The 17,041-nt window shown below is 41.7% G+C and overlaps 2 protein-coding genes across 2 annotated transcripts in view; one reads left to right on the top strand and one right to left on the bottom strand.

Annotated features, from left to right (window-relative positions):
* Window positions 1–3,332: 3,332 nt before the first annotated feature.
* pax9 (paired box 9) lies at window positions 3,333–10,279 on the top strand (the record flags this gene model as incomplete). Its single annotated transcript, XM_022196990.2, is given in 4 exon segments — window positions 3,333–3,639; window positions 3,642–3,971; window positions 5,886–6,025; window positions 9,335–10,279. Coding segments are annotated over 4 exon segments (1,032 nt in total), but the record flags the coding sequence as incomplete, so codon positions are not given.
* Window positions 10,280–14,620: 4,341 nt separating this feature from the next.
* slc25a21 (solute carrier family 25 member 21) overlaps window positions 14,621–17,041 on the bottom strand; it is a 127,455-nt gene continuing 125,034 nt past the window's right edge. Inside the window, exon 11 of the mRNA XM_022196996.2 lies at window positions 14,621–16,990. Coding sequence (XP_022052688.1) covers window positions 16,929–16,990 — 62 coding nt within the window. The 3' untranslated portion in view covers window positions 14,621–16,928. The remainder of the gene's footprint in view (window positions 16,991–17,041) is intronic.

The raw sequence follows: 17,041 nt of genomic DNA, 5'->3' as shown, positions 1-17,041 counted from the left end.
GTGGAGGCTCCGCTGCGCTAAACGGCCTCCGACAAAGGAGCCCAGCCGAGTAAAACATCAGAAACACAAACAGTATTTAGGGAAAAAATAAATAGGTGACATGTATATTTGTACATTTAGGCTGCTGCCTAAATACCCCCAAGACAGGAGACTCCCTTAGTCCTTAATTATATTATTATTATTATAAGGTTTCTTTTTGGCTAATAATAAAATATCTATATTATAATAATAATAATTTGTTGCACTTTTCTGAGTGTAATTATCACATCTTTATTTCTGGCTACATTTGAATTTAAAATAATCATTCTAATAAGCTCCCATTCTCTTTTTGCAGCCATGCGCTCTAATAATAATATTTCCCAGTTGCTCTTTGGCGTCATTAATCAGACAAACGTGTACACAAATGTGCCCATGATCCCCTCGCTGTGCCTGCACTCTATTCCGTCCAGAAACAAAACATTAAACAAATTTACGCATCAAGGAGCATCCGCGTCTGAAAGTGAAGATGGAGCAGTTTTACGCAGACCTGTGATCCCTCGACTGACCTTTTGGTTATTTCAGCCACCAGAGGCACCTCGGTGGAAACAAGTCGAGCACGTTGCGCCCCTCAACAGTAAACATTATCCTTGACGCATTAGTGGCCTGGGAGCTGCACAGGACGGGCAGGTGGGGGGGCACAGGCGCTGATGCGGTGCTAAAATTTTTTTTTTTTTAAAGAAGAAAAAAAATGTCAACTCAGGCTCCAAATTCGTCGTCTTGAGACAAAAGAAGTCATCGTGCAAAAGCAAAAATATCCCCATACAAAAACATTTACACCTCCTTAAAAGACAAGTTTACCTGACTTCTACTGCTGCACTGTAATTTGTGCACTTTCAGAGCTTTGCGCCATCCTCAAAAGGTGGGAAAACCAAACCAAATATACGTTTCCCTCCTCCAGTATCCAGTCCTCAAAGACTGTGCCTGCTGAAACAAATACCGAGGACCACTTTGTGTACATTTCTGGCCCCTCAAAGCCGCTTTTCAACAATATTCCTAATTGCTCGGCTGTTCCAGGGGTGCTGTTTGATGTTTACATGCGCGCTGATCCCCTCAGATTTGTGCAGAGATGAAGGTCAGTCATGCGCCGTGGCCTTTTAAAAAAAATGACACGAGAAAACCCAAAGCATGTGTCAAAAACGGGGAGAGAGAGAGAGTGAAGGCGCAAAGTTATGGCGTGTGTTTGTTTCTGGTGTCGGGCAGCAACAAATCTTTCTTATTGCTTGCAAGTGGGGTTTCTCTCTGCAGCGAGCACACGTATGCAGAGGTAATAAAGTTGGAAATAATCCCTTTGTAAGACACTGGTCTGCAGACTTAGAGCCTGAGAGCCAATTATGTAAAGGTCAAGAAATAAAAGGTAATTATTTTATCAGAAGAGCTCAGAAAGCCTGCGTACCATTAACGCGTGCTATGCGTAATTGGCTGCAAGAAAAGGCAACATTTGGCCTGTCCGGTGCAAAGCCTTCATGCAAATCAAAGAACCTTTTAGCTTAAAATGAAAAAAGTGACAATGATTGAGTTAAGACAACACTTTAAAGTGTAATGTTCGTTTCACGTGTCTACATAAATCAAACAATACTCTGTTTGAAATTGGCACAACAGTCAAAACTGTCTGCGGTTTCTTTAATTCATTTATTCCCAAATTGCACGACGAGAAGGATTCTCTCCAAAGGTGTTCCCCTTTTGATGGCTTTATTTTCAGAAAACCGTTGTGCCGTGAAGGGATTTGTTTTTGGTGTGTTTTGCAAAGTGTAACAGTCTCGATTTTGATGCGTTAAAGAGAGAATGAATAAAAACATGGTCGACTATTAGCTGAGAAAAGGTTTGATAATCCTCAACATTCACATTGAAATATGATTTAGAAACATCTCGCAGCTAAATGCATTACTCTAAACCAATCATTCATTTCCTGCCATTTCCTTAATGATGCCATTTAAAAGCTTGACATGAAGGCTGGTGTAGTGGAGCGTAAAGCCACCCAAAGTCAGCCTTTGACAGCAGAATCGACGTTTTATTTTATGTTTAGGGGGTTAATTGTTAGTATAAAGACACAGGCATTAAATATAAGTAAATGCAACTTTTGGTTAGTGGGGTTTAAAAGGCACAAACTGATGCGCTTTTCTGAAAATCTGACTATTTTTTCAAGTGGTGTTACTTTGGGATCTCCGCCAACGGGCTGCTTTCACGCATCTTTTCATCCAGCGTCACATCACTGCTGCAAGATCTGATCCAAAATCTTGATATGGCATTATACTCACCCTATCTGTGTCAATAACAAACGCATTCATGGTGGCATATCCCCAGTTTTGCTTTCTGATGGGAGAGTAGGACGAGGAGGAGGTGGAGGAGGGCGGCGGGGCTCTCTGTGGACTTGTCATGTCAAACTTTTTGGACCAATGGCGACGCAGCTCTGTGCGATCTCAAGACTAGATGGGAGAAGTTGGCCAATCAGCGGGGGAGACGCTGTGGAAGCCCGGCCTCTTGATTTCAACAGATTGAAATGTAAGCCTGTCTCCGGCGCCGTCAGGAAACAGATCGAGAATTTTGTCCCTCTCGTTCCTTATCGCACAAGAAGATTTTCTTGGACGCGATTGTGGGGACGGTGGACACGCTGGACGCGGAGCAGGATCCACGCAGGAGGCACGAAGCGGACACCGTATTCTTCATTTGCGGCTTTAACACGATGGGTGAGTTCAGTGTTGGATCGCTTTTTTCCTTTCTCCTGACAGGGATGCAGCGAACGGTCCAACCGTCCTGTACCGTAACGTGTTGGTAGTTGTGGTGGGAATTCAGCCAGATATTATCCGTGTGAGACGTTTTGGCTGCTCCGTTTAGCCGTTAATCCAGGAAGAGACCAACACGCTGAATTACTATGTGTCAATTACGCGCGAGTTTTGGCACCAGCGGCTGCACATCCGTGTGAAGTTTAGCCTGCGTGTAACGACAGCTATCAGTCAGCTATTGGTGTGTTTTTCACCCCAAAAACACATAAAACTCAAAGCTGCTCATTTCCACTGAACAGTTTGATGGAAATTATTGAAGTGTAAAAAAAAAGACGTGCGTAATTTTTAAAATTCGCTGAAAAGACGTTTGGTTACATGGTGCACGCATAAATCAGAAAAGAGGAATAATAGATTGCAACACATTTAGATTGTTAATACAGCTGCTGTTTGTGATTCCCGTAATTATTATTAATGGTATGAGGCCTCATATATAAACGCTTTAACCTGGGTCACTGACAGTGCGTGCTGGGCCTTGTCTTGGTTACCTAACCGCCGTCTCATTGTTGTGCCCTTTTTGTGTGTTTGTTTTCACCACCAGAGCCTGCCTTCGGTGAGGTGAACCAACTCGGTGGTGTTTTCGTGAACGGCAGGCCGCTCCCCAACGCCATCCGGCTCAGGATAGTGGAGCTGGCGCAGCTCGGGATCCGACCCTGTGACATTAGCCGGCAGCTGCGCGTCTCCCACGGCTGCGTCAGCAAGATCCTGGCCCGCTACAACGAGACCGGCTCCATCCTCCCGGGGGCCATCGGAGGCAGCAAGCCGCGGGTCACCACACCCACCGTGGTCAAACACATACGGACATACAAGCAGAGGGACCCGGGGATTTTGCCTGGGAGATCCGGGACAGGCTACTCGCCGACGGGGTTTGCGACAAGTTCAACCTGCCCTCCGTCAGCTCCATCAGTCGGATCCTGCGCAACAAGATCGGGAATCTGTCCCAGCAGAGTCAGTACGAGTCGGGCAAGCAGGCGCCTCATCCACCGCCACAACCGACGTTACCCTACAACCACTTGTACTCATACCCGACCTCCAAAGTGCCCACTCCCCCCGGCATGCCCACCCTTCCCGGACACATGGCCATGCACAGGATATGGCCCTCCTCGCACTCTGTAACAGATATTCTGGGGATACGGTCTATTACAGAGCAACAAAGTAAGCATGGCTGCACGGAGGGCGGTTACATTTGTTTATTGCTCTGCATTTATCCAACTTTTGAAGGGGTTTTGCGTGCAAGAGTGCGAATGTGCGTGTGTGTTGGGAGAGAGAATGGGCATATTTTTCTCCTTCAAGTTAGTCTAATTGTTTTTATAGGCCTCCAAAAGCAACTATTGGGACGTTATAAACTCGCAGGCCTCTATGGGGAGAGAGAGCTCAAATGCCATTTGACCTGCCGGCTGATATTGATTTGAGGGAGAGGCAGGTTAGTCCAGAAACAGATGGTCCAGGTTGGGTAATAATTACGGAGGCGGATGTGGAATATTAGAAGGAAAGGGGCGCAGAGATGAAGTGCATCAGAACGAGGTGTGTTGAGAGTTTGCCACGACGTTTTATGTTTTTTTTTGTGCGCATTCAGCACGTTTTTCGGGCTTCGACGCTCATGTGTAGATGTGTTTTCTGCTGCTTGTGTTGAGTTTGTCGCGCCAACATGCAGGTAAAGGCCCAGATAAGCGCTGTTTTGGAAACAGTGAAACAGGATCCGGCATAAATCAGTGTTAATGGTCGCTTCGGTGGTGTGAGAGGAATTTTTTTGTTGTTGTTTTTGAGGGCTTCTTTTCCCAGTGGCAGGAGGGGAAGTGCTGTCTGTCCACATAGCAAGAATCCTGTCAGGATCCACAAAAAAAGAGAAGGGGGCTGCCATGCAGAAACACGCCCCGGCTCCTCTCCACTTCCACCGCCGCCATGCGCAAAAACTTGAACTCGGGCAATCTAAACAAAACAAATGTAAGGCAGATATCCACGAGAAAATCACACAGAGGGGAGGAATGTGTTTGGAGAGGCTGCTTTTCTAAACAATTTATGCATTTGTAAATTATTTGCAGATGTTTGTGGCAGGGTTTTTTTTAACCTTAAAGTACATTTGGTGAAGGGAGAGCTCATTTTTAGTCAGCTTTAAAATTACAATTAAAAAACTGAATTGAAAATGGCAGGTAATCAAAGAAACATGCACGTTTAATATCAGAAGTGATTTTTATCTGAAGTAATATTTATTTTGATGCGCACATGCGCAACTGCTGCGGGTGAATTCAATCTATCATAAAATACAATCTCAACGTGTGCAGAGCAACAGGCTTTTTTTTTTTTTGTTTGAGTCCCCTCATCGAGTTATGACATTGGTGGGTTTGCTTTCCCCACTGTAAACATTTGGGAACTCGGTGTAATTTATTATCCATTACGCACAAAAGACTGAGACGGTGAAAGTAAATCTAATTTGTCCTGGGACGTTTTGGTGGGTTAAAATGTCCCTGACCTACCAGAGAGAGAAAGAGTCCTCTTACTTCATCTTCAACTGGGCCTCAATCTTCATCTGATCCTCAAGAGGAACCAAAACATTTAGTTTCATCCAGTCTAAACACATTTAGTTTACGGCGAGTGGAAAAATATGACAGAAAATGTCATTTTCTCGCTCATAATCCTTAACAGAAAAAGAGGATTATTGATCAAATTTAAAAGCTGATGATTGAGGAAAATTACTGAAGCTAGAGAAAATATGTCAAGGTTAAATTGTAGAAGACAGAATCTCTCTTGTAGACAGCTGGGGAATTGAATTTTGTGTTAGATATTTTTTGTTTAGTAAATCAAGAGCAGAAACAAACATTTTTACGCACAGGAAGTCCTTTTGAGTTGCATGCAGTTGGTGCGTAAAATGGCAAAATCACCGTGCTCCAGTGCAAAATGTCACAGGGTTTATTGTCTTATGCAACCTGGCTGCTAACCTGCGGCTGATGGATGCATGAGTAACAGCGGCCTGTGCCGGTCTTTTTTTTTTTTAACCCCCTAATCTTAAAAACCTCTTCCTGACTCCCCTCTTTTCTCTTCTCTCTCTCTTTTTTCTCTTTTGCCCCCCAGTTAGTGACAGTCCATCCTTTTCCAGCGCCAAACTAGAAGAATGGAGCGCTATAAACAGGACTAATTTCCCAGCAGCAAGCTCTCCACTAGTCAATGGCATGGATAAACCGCATTTAGAACCTGAAGCAAAATACACACAGGTAAAAAACGTGGACATCTCTCATATTATTATCATTATTATTATCATTATTATGGTAGCCTCAAATGCAAGAAGAGTTAAAACAGTCTGTCCAGACTTCTCACAATCAGGCTATTAATTTTATTGCAGTCTTGAGTTAAATATTTCTAAATAATTATGTGGCCTGGAAATTTCCTCTTCCACAGCATTAATGCGCTCCTTCTGTTGGAAAGCAAGTAATGGTGCTTTTTTATTATTACTATTATTTTTTATTTACAGTGGACACTTGTTTTAGGTGCTGCTGCCTGGTCAGTGCTTTTATGCAGAATTACAGCTCAAATTATGTAGTAATTACCAGATCAAACAGTGTCATATAGCCTATTGTTGCTGAATATTTTTTGAATTAGTTGTGACGCGCTGGACACTCAGACACTAGTTGGAAGCAAAAATAAGCGCCAGTCATCAATAGTTTGTTTTCGGTTTCTTGGTTAATGATTCTGTCATACTGTATTTTAATGGCTTGGCTTCAGTCGAGGTCTGAGTCAAGTGAAAAAGGAACAACCGCCATGGCGTCATTTGTTTGTTTTACTCCGTTTTATACTAGAAAATGATTTAAGAAGGGGACTTTTTTGGTCTAAAACAGACGTGCAGGCCGCAGCGGTCGGGCTGTTCATTAGTAGTTAAAGTCAAGAAATAACCTGGAAAAAATCCAAAGTATAACAATTAAAATTATTAGGTAACACACACATCTACTGTTATGGTTATTCCAATTTTACGTTCTCAAAATTCTGTTTATAAATTTATTTAATTCCAGAGTTAAGTGCAGACTCTAACTTAATATGGCTCATTTAATTTTTATTCACGTTTACTTCTTCTTTTTAGTCCAAAAATGTATATTTGTGCTTCATACTAAAGGACTTTTTTTTTGGTTTTCCTGCAGGTAACAAACGAAAGGTCACTATGCCAGCGATTGTGTGTTTGCGCATGCGTGCGTAATTTTTCCCAAATTTTGCCCGAAAATGCGCATAATATATTTCGCCACTTTATCACAGAATGTTGAGTTTTTCGTGCTCGTTACACATAAAACAAAACAAAAAACAGAAGCGATGCTGTGGAGATCAGGAGTGGACAAAAAATAGAGGAAAAAACCGAGGGCGAGTCATTGAAGGCAGAAAATAACAACTCTATAAATTACAGAGTTTAACTGCATGAAAAACAAAGAATGGAAACGAAACGAGCTGCAGTGAAAGAGCGCAGGATTAACTGAGCCTTTGTCACTCTCAGGCTGCAGCCCTTCATGTTAAATACGCTGCAGTGTTGGTGGGACAGAAAGCCATGTCATGTTCGAACACGGAGGCTGACAGAGAACCAAGTTTCCAATTTCAAAGCGAGACCTTCCAGTGGGCCTGAGATGACATTTTCCTAAAAGTCTCACCGTGTGAAGAGAAACGCTGAAACCCTTTTTGTTTTTGTCAAATATCAGCAGGCCTAAATCACAGCCTCCTTTTCCCAGTGAGGCCAGAGGCTGCGGTTAGAAACATGTGGCCTATAGGCGCTCCTCAGAGGGCAGAGCAGGCAGATGCACCCATAGGACTCTTTCCTCTGGAAGAAGACGAGCATCATTAAAATAGATTTAAGGATAAATGTAGTCTGTGCGGCGGCGGCTCCGAGCTCAATCCGATGATGCCTCAAAAAAAAAAAAAAAAAAAAATCAGCACGGTTTCATTACTGAGAATAGAACTACATATAGCAATAAACTAATCCCTTATTCTCTCTAAATGAACAGATTCTTAAACATTTTAATGATTTATTTGAAATATAAACCGAGTTAGATCATTTTTAAAATGTCTGACTTTCCCTCATTAATCAATCATTCATTTCTGGCTTTGCTTCCGTTTAATAAATCAAACACTCTCTGATTAACAATATGCAACATATTCTCCTGTTATTCTATTTTAAAATGCAACAGCCAATCTATTTTATTTATATAAACTTGTAAATATTTAATAATCACTTCCTTGTTATTATTCTACGGTGTAAATACAGAGCATTTCATTGAGTGTGTGTTATTAGATGGACTAAATAACATGCTGCAATCTGATCCAGGAGCTGTGCCTTAAGTACAGCCTTTGTGCGTTACATTTTTCATTTTGTTGACTCTGTGGTGTTTAGTCACCTCTGTGGTTATTTGATATTCTTCTATTACATTTAGTTTAACAGGCTTTTTAAAATTATTATTATTTTGCATATTGTGTGTGTGTGTGTGTGTGTGTGTGTGTGTGTGTGTGTGTGTGTGTGTGTGTGTGTGTGTGTGTGTGTGAAGCTGTGTGTGTTTTACTAAGTGGAAGTTGTGATAATCTTTTGGAAAATCTTTAATTACACCAACTGGTTAAAAAAAGCTCTTTTGGTCTTTATAAGGAAACATGCATCAGTACGTTTGTGTAAAGTGAAGACACAAACACCCACTAACACCCGCCCAGACACCCACAGTGGCCCACAGACACCCACAGGCCCGTGTGGACACGCACCAAAGCAGCTTTCCCCTCCACGGTTATGCTTTAGAATCACCACAAATGTCCGGTTTTGGAGGATATTTTCGGACTCTTCCAGCCGAGTAAGCCTGCGTGAAGCGAAGTCAAAAAAGATCCCAATTGTAGAAATAATTCTCAGTAGTCTCGGACCACCCAGGAACAGAAATTCTGCCTCCCTGCTGAAATGCTTTGGCGAATTCCACAAGTTAAGTCCTGTCGCGGTGCCAGAGCAGCAAAGCCCATTCATGCTTCGCCTCGTTCTCTATCATATTTCCCCTCTTCCTGCCTTTTCACTCTCAATCCATCATGACATCTGTTTTGTGGCGCCCCCGACCAGCCTGTCTCCCATCGTCTGGCCTGGTGTATCGCCGCTCGCCCGGTCCACTCTCGGGGTAGAAAACAACTGAGCCCATATAGCGCCTTCCAATCGCGCATGTATGGTTTTTAGACTGGTCTAATGCGTTCCAGGGGCATGAGAGCGCATAACTGATCGATCGTACTTTCATCGGAATTGGGGGTAAATGGTTTTTTTATGTGGTGGCTGTTGAAGTTCAGAATAGAAGCCTGTGCTGTTTGGAATTCAGGCAGCATCACTTTCGGTTTCAGGCCTCACCCCCCCCCCCCCCCCCCCCCCCCCCCCCCCCATTACAGCAGCTGCCTGTTTACCTGGAATGCTTCCACTTCAGTAAATAGCCTTTTAAAAAACAGATGAAACTTTATCGCTATACTTGAGAACATATTTGCTGACATTTCTGACCTATAATGCCCTTTCTGACTCTTTGTTTGTTTGCCCCCTCTAGACGCCGAGTGGATTGCCCACAGTGAACAGCTATGTCACAGCGCCCAGCATCCCTCCCTACCACCCTCCCACCCAAGTGTCACCCTACATGGGGTACAGCGCCACCACGTCGGCCTATGTGACCGGAGCCACATGGCAGCCGGCCAGTGGCAGTGCTCTCTCTCCCCACAGCTGTGACATCGCCGCGCCTCTGGCCTTCAAGAGCATGACGGCCAACCGGGACGCCATCCACCCGGTGGCCGCCTCGGCGCTGTGAAGAAGTCACGGAGCGATGGAGGGGGGAGAGAGAGAGACAGAAAGAAGAGGAGGAGGACAGGAGACTCGTGGCTTTTCATGAAGGACTCGGCCTCACGTGGACCCATATTCTCCTCCCTCCTTCTTCTCCCTTCCAGCTAAACACACTCAGACTAAAAGACACACCAGGAATAAACACTTTTTTGTTGTCGTTGTTGTCTAAAAGGACTGGCAGGACAGGTGTTCTGAAGGACTGATGCATGACTGCTCCTCCATCCATCAACATAGTCCCTCTCAGATTCTTTACTGCACTTCTGCAAATGTCTGTGGGCAAAACGGGGTAATGTATGACTTCATGAATACGCAATCAAAGAAAAACGGGGGGGAAGAAAACCTTTGCATTAGTGTTTCAGGGTGCTTATTAATTGTTTTTTTTATTTTAATGTTTGTATGCTTTTTGTTGCTGTTGTTGTTTATGATTTGATAAAATGCCACCCCCCTCCTTCTTCTCTGAAAATGTGCAAGAGCTCCAAGAAGGGGAAGTTTATTTATTAGATTAAGGTACGTTGAATGAAGTGCAATTAGCCTCACAGAAAGCATGGGAATCTCCACGCACATTTAGACAAAATTGGCATCGGTCTAGAGCATTAGCAATTGACAAATGTTGCACAATGAAATTGAATGTATCTTATTAAATTCTTATTGGTCTTCACGGAGTTTTGCTGCTTGTTTCGTGGGGGGGAGAATCACCTTCACCGCTAAAAAAAATAATCTCCAGCTTTCATCTTCTCTTTTCTGCCAGCTGTGCGAAATTCAAGGTATTGCGGGGCCTGTTTTACATGAGCAGGAAACTGCTTTTCATAAAAGGAAAAGAGAGGAGAAGCGTGAGCGCCTGCACAGGGCCTGCATTTTCTATTAGCAGGCGTCACGGCTCGCTGAGGAAGTTCATCAGAAATGCTTTGAGCGCACACACTGATTGTCACCACATAAAGCCATTCTTTTTCCAGAAATCTTTGGGCCATTAAAGCAGCACAGATCGGTACAATCTTCTCACCTCATTACATTTAATGCGACTCTTTCTGTGTTCGTAAAAAATTATACCTGTGCATTAGCAGAGCGACAAAGGAGCATATAGTTTAAAAGTAAGCCTGCTTTTACTGGTAACGTGCAGAACAAAACGGCTAGTGAGGCGATGTGTGCAAGAGTTTAATTTATCTGAGAGAGTTCATGATGTATTTTACACCTGAAGTAAATGTAGTGAAGTTGGATTTTTACTTCTGAATTTATAGAAATAGCTGACATCTTATTTTTAACCCTGTGGGTCAAAATTGACCCGTTTTAAAGTTTGAAAATGTGGGGGGAAAAAACATATTTTTACAGTGAAACTTTAAAAAAAAATTGGTGGGGGAAAAAAGAAATGTTTATAATGTTTCTTTAAGAACATTCACAAAAAAATCAACCAAAATCCAGCGAATTTCGCTGGATTTTGGTTGATTTTTTTGTGAATGTTCTTAAAGAAAATATCAGAAGCTTTACTGATTTATACGGAATCATTTTAGATATTTTTAGGATTTTTTTGCTCATTTTTTGAAAATATTTACAAGAATTTTCTTGCCAAATTTGGGGGATTTTTTAAAATAAAACTTTTCAGGGAAACCTTCAAGGAATTACTGGATTTTCCTTCCTGAAGGTTTTGCAAATTTTCAGAAATTTGCGGGATAATTTTTTTTGACGAATTTTTGGATTTTTTTTTCCAGACAAGGAAACATTATTTTCTAGCGAGACGGGAGGGTTAAATGAGAAAGTCGTGCATTTTTGTTTTTTGAAACTTCCTACAGTCGCAGATATTTTTTCAGTCCAGTCTGGTGGAAGAAGCAATAAATTAGAACACCGCTGTTGGATGAAAAATCAGAGACTTGCGCGCCGAGGACTCCTGCGGCTGAGGTGGAGTCTGTGCGCATTCAGCGAGCCGCAAATAGGCTCATTGGCCTGCGGCCTCCAAGGTCATCAGACATGTGACCCAAACACGAACCTTCAGCAGCCACAAAGAGGGCCAAAGCGGGCCAAAGCGGGCGAACTGTTCCTTACAAAAGGAAAGCACACGGGGCCAGCTGACAAATGACATGTTTGCAAAATGATGCAAAAAATACTCTCTGAACGCTTTCGAGGAGGAGGGGAAAAGTCTGGTGTCATAAATTATGTGTGAGCCTGGCGTGCCCCGTCTAGCCCTGCAGTGGAAACTAGAGATTTACACAAAGTGACTCGCAGATTGATAACTTGATAGAGCTGCTCACCTGCCTCCCTCCACACGGCATTTACCTGCCAGCTCCGGTGTTGCAGCATAAACAGTCCCTCCGTGCTACAGTGTCAACAGTCCTCCCCACTGCTGGAGCTGATTTGACTTGGAAAGCACTCTTCCCCGCATCCAGTGGTCACGGACCGTTGCTCAGGGATCGTAGTGTTTCTTTGACCGTACGTGAACCACATCACAGGGGACGTGATGATCATACACTCCCTGCACCAGGCGGCCACCACTTTACCATCCACCATCCATCACGAAACGCCAAATGATAGTTAACTCTCTGAGTGGCATGAGAGAGTCTTTTTTTTTTTTTTTTTTTTTACCTCAGCCTACACACAACAAGGCCAAACAACTTTTCCTTTCAACTAAGCTACATGAACTGCGCACTGCCTTGTTAGTCTCGTCTGAGTCATACAATAAAATTAAAATGCGGTCGTCTTAATTGACACCAGTATTTTTTACAAAAAAACAAAACAAAACAAGAACGCTGTGTTTGCTAGACAGGAGGGGAGCTTCTCTTGTCAATTCCTGCTCGTGAAGCCTTAACGTCAGAGCGCTTTATGGAAGCGAGGTCTCGGAGGTTTTAAAAATAGGGGCACACACGTGTTTATAATTAATTCTGTTGAGTCTGACTTCAGTGTCATATGGTTATCTTTACTTCTCCACATGCAATCAAGAAACAAGACAGCCGTTTGCGAGAGTAACACAGAGCAGAGAGTGGAGCAGCGACCAAACGTTTTTAAAAAGAGCCAGAGTGTTTTCTTAATGTCTTGAAACAACAAGGCCGAGCAGACAGGTGAGTTAAACCTCCCAGCTACGCTTGGAAAATCACTTCATGTCTGGTCTGTGTGTATGTCTGCATGCATGGCTCACTGCGTTAAACATGTGATGTAAATTGTGGATATTTTAATATATATTAACCCTCCTGTTGTCCTCATGGGCAACAAAAATATTGTTTCCTCGTCTGAAAAAAAATCCCCAAAAATTCAGCAAAAAAAAAAAAAAATCCCCAATTTTCTGAAAATTTGCAAAACTTTCAGGAAGAGGGTTCCAGTAATTCCTTAAAAGTTTTATTTTTTTTTTTTTAAAAATCCCCCAAATTTGGCAAGAAAATTCTTGTAAATACTTAAAAAAGAGTAAAAATCCTAAAAATATCTAAAGTGACTACATATATATCAGTAAATCTTCTAGCATTTTCTTTAACCACCCTGTTGTCTTTATTTACAGGCAACAAAAAATATTGTTTCCTTGTCTGAAAAAAATCCCAAAAATTCAGCAAAAAAAAAATCACCAAATTTCTGAAAATTTTCAAAACCTTCAAGAAGAAAATTCCAATAATTCCTCAAAGGTTTTATAAAAATAAATCACCCAAATTTGGCACGAAAATTCTTGTAAATATTAAAAAAAAAGTAAAAATCTTCCAAAAATTCTAAAAGTATCTGAAGTGATTACATCATCATCATCATCATCATCATCCTTTACACCCAGTGGTGTGTAGGGCAGCAACAAAGTTCCTCCACTTCTGCCTGTCCTGGGCCAGCCTTGTCAATGAACTCCAAGAGTGCTGCATGGCCTCCAAAGTGATTACATATATATATATATATATATATATATATATATATATATATATATATATATATATATAGATAGATAAATATAAGTAAAACTTCTAATATTTTCTTTAAGAACATTCACAAAAAATCAACCAAAATCCAGGAAATTTCGCTGGAGTTTGCTTGATTTTTTTTTTCCACCAAAAAATGTTCAAAGATTTCCCAAAAATGTCAAAAATGAGGACATCAGAAGTTTCACTGTGAAAATATGTGCTTTCCCCACATTTTCAAACTTTACAACAGGTCAATTTCGACCTGCGAGGGTTAATCATTAAGTTGCACTTGGACAGACAGCCCCAGATTGCTCTGCTTGTCAGAGTGGAGCCACCGGATTGAAATGTTCCAGATGAAGATGAGGTGTGAGGATTTATGATCGGCAGGGAATTCAGGTAAAAAAGGGGGTGGCTCCTGTTGCCTAGCAGTGCAGCTTTACATGCTACAAACTGACAAGTCTGAGGCGAGCGCACATGCTCAGTGCTCCATTACAGAAAAAGGACAGGTTAAGCACTTTACAATTCCATCAGTCTGCAAGCCACAGTTGTTAGTCTGTCACCGCAGGGCCTCCTGGGCTAAAAACCCAGGAGCTGTTCCATTCTGGCAGCGAGAGAAACTCCCACATTAAAGATGACTGTCAAATGCCAACGTGGCTCAGGATAAGCGACTACCAGATGAGGTTAAGATGAGTCTCTTAGAGCAGCCACTACGCCCAAGGCTGCGCAACAGGTGTGTGTGTGTTTGCATATTTGAGGAAGAGGTAGACTGGCAGAGGGAGAGAATGTGTGCGGCAGCCTCCACCTCCACCTCCACCTCCCCCCGATTCCTGCAGCCACATTTGAATTTTCTTGAGCTTGTTGTTTTAGCTTGCACTAAAGCTATGTCCTGGCACCGGCTCCCCCACCGCAGAAGAAGCAGAAAAAGGCTGACACTGGGTTGGCTAATGCAACTTGTTCTTCAGCTGACAGGTTCTCAAACAACAAAGCGCTCAGTTTGTGGTGGTGGTGAGGTGGTAAAACTGAAGGAAGGTGGTACGCTTACATCCACGCCAAGCTCAAATGCTCCCAGTGAAGACAAACATGCAACAACACAAACCTACTGTCAAACCCACACACAAGCATGTGCACACAGTGAAGAAACAAGGTGAGGTGGGAACTGTTTTTATTTGTCACCAATACATGCAAGTAACCGTCCAAAATTGCTGTTTTTAAGTTTAGATTAAAAAAAACTGATACTAACACAATGTTTAGTGAGAAAAGCTTGAAATGTCAGTTTATAAAAGTCATGAAACATCAAAGATATTCATGTAAAAACGGCTTCAACAACATCACTGGTGGAGATTCTATTAAAATCACTATTGTGGCTGTTTGCTTTGCTTGAGATATTCTGTAAAAATGGGCAGTACGGGGTGTGAGCACAGTTTTGTATTTGAGCTCGTGAATCAAGATGTACACAAACTACTGGTCGACTGATATGGATTAGATATAATGCCGATATTTGTGCATCTGTTGGTAAGAAAATATGTTGCATGAAGTGAATTGTGTGATTTATTTTTTATTTTTTGGCTCTGTTGTGCTGACGTTTCCGGATTTATCTTTGCTTACCTATCTTTGCTCATCTGATATCATGAAATCTCTCCGTATGGTGGCTAATCTTGAATTATAACGTACGCTTGCTTAACTCAAGGGGCTGTTTTGCTCATTTCCCTGCTAAATTCAGAGTTAATGTATATTTAATGTGCTTTTTAATGTCTCTGGACATTTTTTTTGCTAATTATGTCAAAGAAAACTATGTAAAAATTCTATAATTTAATCAATGGTCACTCCATTGACCCTCTGACCCCCAAAACCTGCTCCCAGGATTGAGAGATATTTTACCTTTAAAAAACATTTAAGAATTCCTCATCTGTGATATGCAGTTTCTGAAAAATTTCCTAAAAATTTGCCAAAAATAATTTGTTTACATAAACCGTATTCGGTAATAAGCTAAACATTCTGCACTTTTTGGTGCAACCGAGAAGGAAATATGAACTCGGCTGCAATCAACAGTCAAGTACAATTCTAAAATTCTACAATTTCACTGAGCAGACGCTTTTATCCAAAGCAACGTACATCTGAGAGTAGGTACAACAACCAGCAAGGATCTAGTCAGGAGAAAATAACCTGGATGAGTGCCACAAGACAAGTTAAACAATTTAGTTGTCATTTGAACTCAGCTGAACGGCAGGTTGTGTTTACTCAGAGCGTGGGAGAAAAACATTTAAGTAAAAATAAGATATCGACAGTACGTTGAGCGCATTTTTTCTAGCATAGGCACTTGAAAAAAAATGCAAAAGTTGATTACAGGTTTTACAAGAAAATATTTGTAAAATAATCGATAACGTGCGCTCTTTTTCTTGTTGGTTTTTATGAGTTATGGCATTATAACTTTGCTACACTGCACGAAAAGCATTTCTAAGTTTTCTCTACTTCTAGCTATGGTTATGCTGTCTCCATAGAGTTGTAGGACTTTATATTGCAGCAAGAAACAAGACCACAGTGAGCAAAATTGTAACGGAAACAAAAAAAAAATCGCCCAGAAACTGCTTGGGGTTCAGATGGTTAATCAGTCTTTCACTAATATGTACAGACACGTGTGCGTCGCTCCACAGCTGTAGAACGTATGTGAGCTGTAGCTGATTTCATTAGCAGCTTCTACAAAGATGAAGCTTTGATGGATGATCCAGCAGAGCAACGTTGACTTACAAATTGTGTTATCTTCATGTAGTGTGTCTTCAAGTGCAGCTATAGATAGATGGTGATTGTCATGTAAACATTCATCAAAGCGCCTGAAAGTTCCATGTCCCTTTATTCATTTTATGTCATAAATGTAAGTATTTTGATGTTACATGAGCTATGTATTACGGCGGAATCTCCTCCATCAGGATTATCTGTGTGTGGCTCGATAGAGATATGAGTTAAATCCCGATCTCCAGATTTTAAAGTTGTTCTACTCTGATCGATGCATAAAAGTATGGGATAAAATGTTCTTTTCCAAATGAGCACTGCCCACTTCAAACCAGTCAGAGGACCACACAGAAAAACCACCAAAAACCCCCCATAAATAGCTCATGTGAGGCAACCAAAACTGTTTTAGATTTGAAAGATAATAGTGTTCATGTTGGATTTTGCTGCAAGCAGCTCATTGAGAAAATTGGGTTTTGAGGACTTATTGAAAGCTGTTTCCTATTAGATATGTATTTGTCACTCTTCACATATCGCAGCTGGTTTTAATTCCTGAGAAGATTACTTAGTCATGACGTTTTTCCTCCCTGCATTCTAAGAAATATTGTAATGCTGATTTGGTATTTTGCATTTTGGTCTGATGTGGTCAGTTAACAATACTGGCAATGAGGCACAACTCATAAGGCACTAATGTGGGTTTCCTTTCTTTTTTTTCTCTCTCTCTCTCTGTTACCAGTTTCTCTGAAGCCATCCAGACACATATTCATAGACCAACAGCATCACTGCTCCACCTGTAACACAATATAAGACAGTAATTTGTAGAAAAACACAGTGAGGTAATC

The sequence above is a fragment of the Acanthochromis polyacanthus genome, chromosome 1 (assembly GCF_021347895.1).
Source record: "Acanthochromis polyacanthus isolate Apoly-LR-REF ecotype Palm Island chromosome 1, KAUST_Apoly_ChrSc, whole genome shotgun sequence".
Lineage (NCBI taxonomy): Eukaryota > Metazoa > Chordata > Actinopteri > Pomacentridae > Acanthochromis > Acanthochromis polyacanthus.
The sequence above is the reverse complement of the archived record's forward strand: the minus strand, read 5'-3'. Positions and strand labels throughout refer to the sequence as shown.